The sequence below is a fragment of the Fusarium tjaetaba genome, assembly GCF_013396195.1.
Source record: "Fusarium tjaetaba strain NRRL 66243 chromosome Unknown NRRL66243_c0000769, whole genome shotgun sequence".
Classification (NCBI taxonomy): domain Eukaryota; kingdom Fungi; phylum Ascomycota; class Sordariomycetes; order Hypocreales; family Nectriaceae; genus Fusarium; species Fusarium tjaetaba.
The window spans coordinates 1-765 of record NW_023501965.1 but is presented as its reverse complement, the minus strand read 5'-3'; the positions used below and the strand labels follow the sequence as shown (position 1 = coordinate 765).

The following is a 765-nucleotide window of genomic DNA, read 5'->3' as shown; positions in this document are numbered from 1 at the left end:
ATTTGCATTGTTTAATGTCACTGTTGCAATTCTAGTCATCTCTTACCAGGTTCTTCCCTGATACCAAACCACTTCACTGGGTCGAAGCAGATACGGTCCCTCCATTTGAAATGTTCGAGAACACAAAACAGAAGAAAGAACCTCCACTTTGTTCGGCCGACGTTACGAGAATGTCGACCTTCCCCGTTGGGTATCATGGCAAAAGGACCGATCCCGTACAAACTAGTGCTCGGGCCAATCCCCGCATGTGGCCTAACCTCCATCCAGGAACTTTTGTCGTCAAAAACATCTCGTTCCTATTGGCTCCCTTGGCAGATAAGGTCGTTCTCCACTAAACAACTCTGTTGCGTAAGGTTACTTTGACCTGCGACTCTGGGGTTTCTCTTCGCTGCGTTCTGTATCAAGCTGGGATCATCGACTTGTTCGCTTTTGAGAAGGTGGCAATCAAGGGGACCCATAATGGAGTGATTGCTTGTTGGGTCCCCTTCGTCGATAAAATCGTCTCATGTATAATTATCCTTCACATCCCCCCGCCAGACCAAGGCTTCTCTCATCCCCTCTCAACCCTCTCCTCTCCCTCTTTTTGACAGTTAGATCTCGTCAAAATGACCACCGCAGGTCACCTCGACACAGACGCCATCGCCCGCTCTGGTCTCGCCGACCCAGAGACGCACGGCATCCCCCAGATCGCCGGCAAGGGCTCCATCGACGTGACCCGCCAGCGCTCCGTCTCCGACTCGGACGATGAGCTCCCCACCGAGGAGG

General features: G+C 52.3%; 1 protein-coding gene across 1 annotated transcript; it reads left to right on the top strand.

Annotated features, from left to right (window-relative positions):
• Positions 1 to 605: 605 nt before the first annotated feature.
• FTJAE_14300 (peptide transporter ptr2) lies at positions 606 to 765 on the top strand (the record flags this gene model as incomplete). Its single annotated transcript, XM_037347510.1, has 1 exon — positions 606 to 765. A coding segment is annotated over one exon (160 nt), but the record flags the coding sequence as incomplete, so codon positions are not given.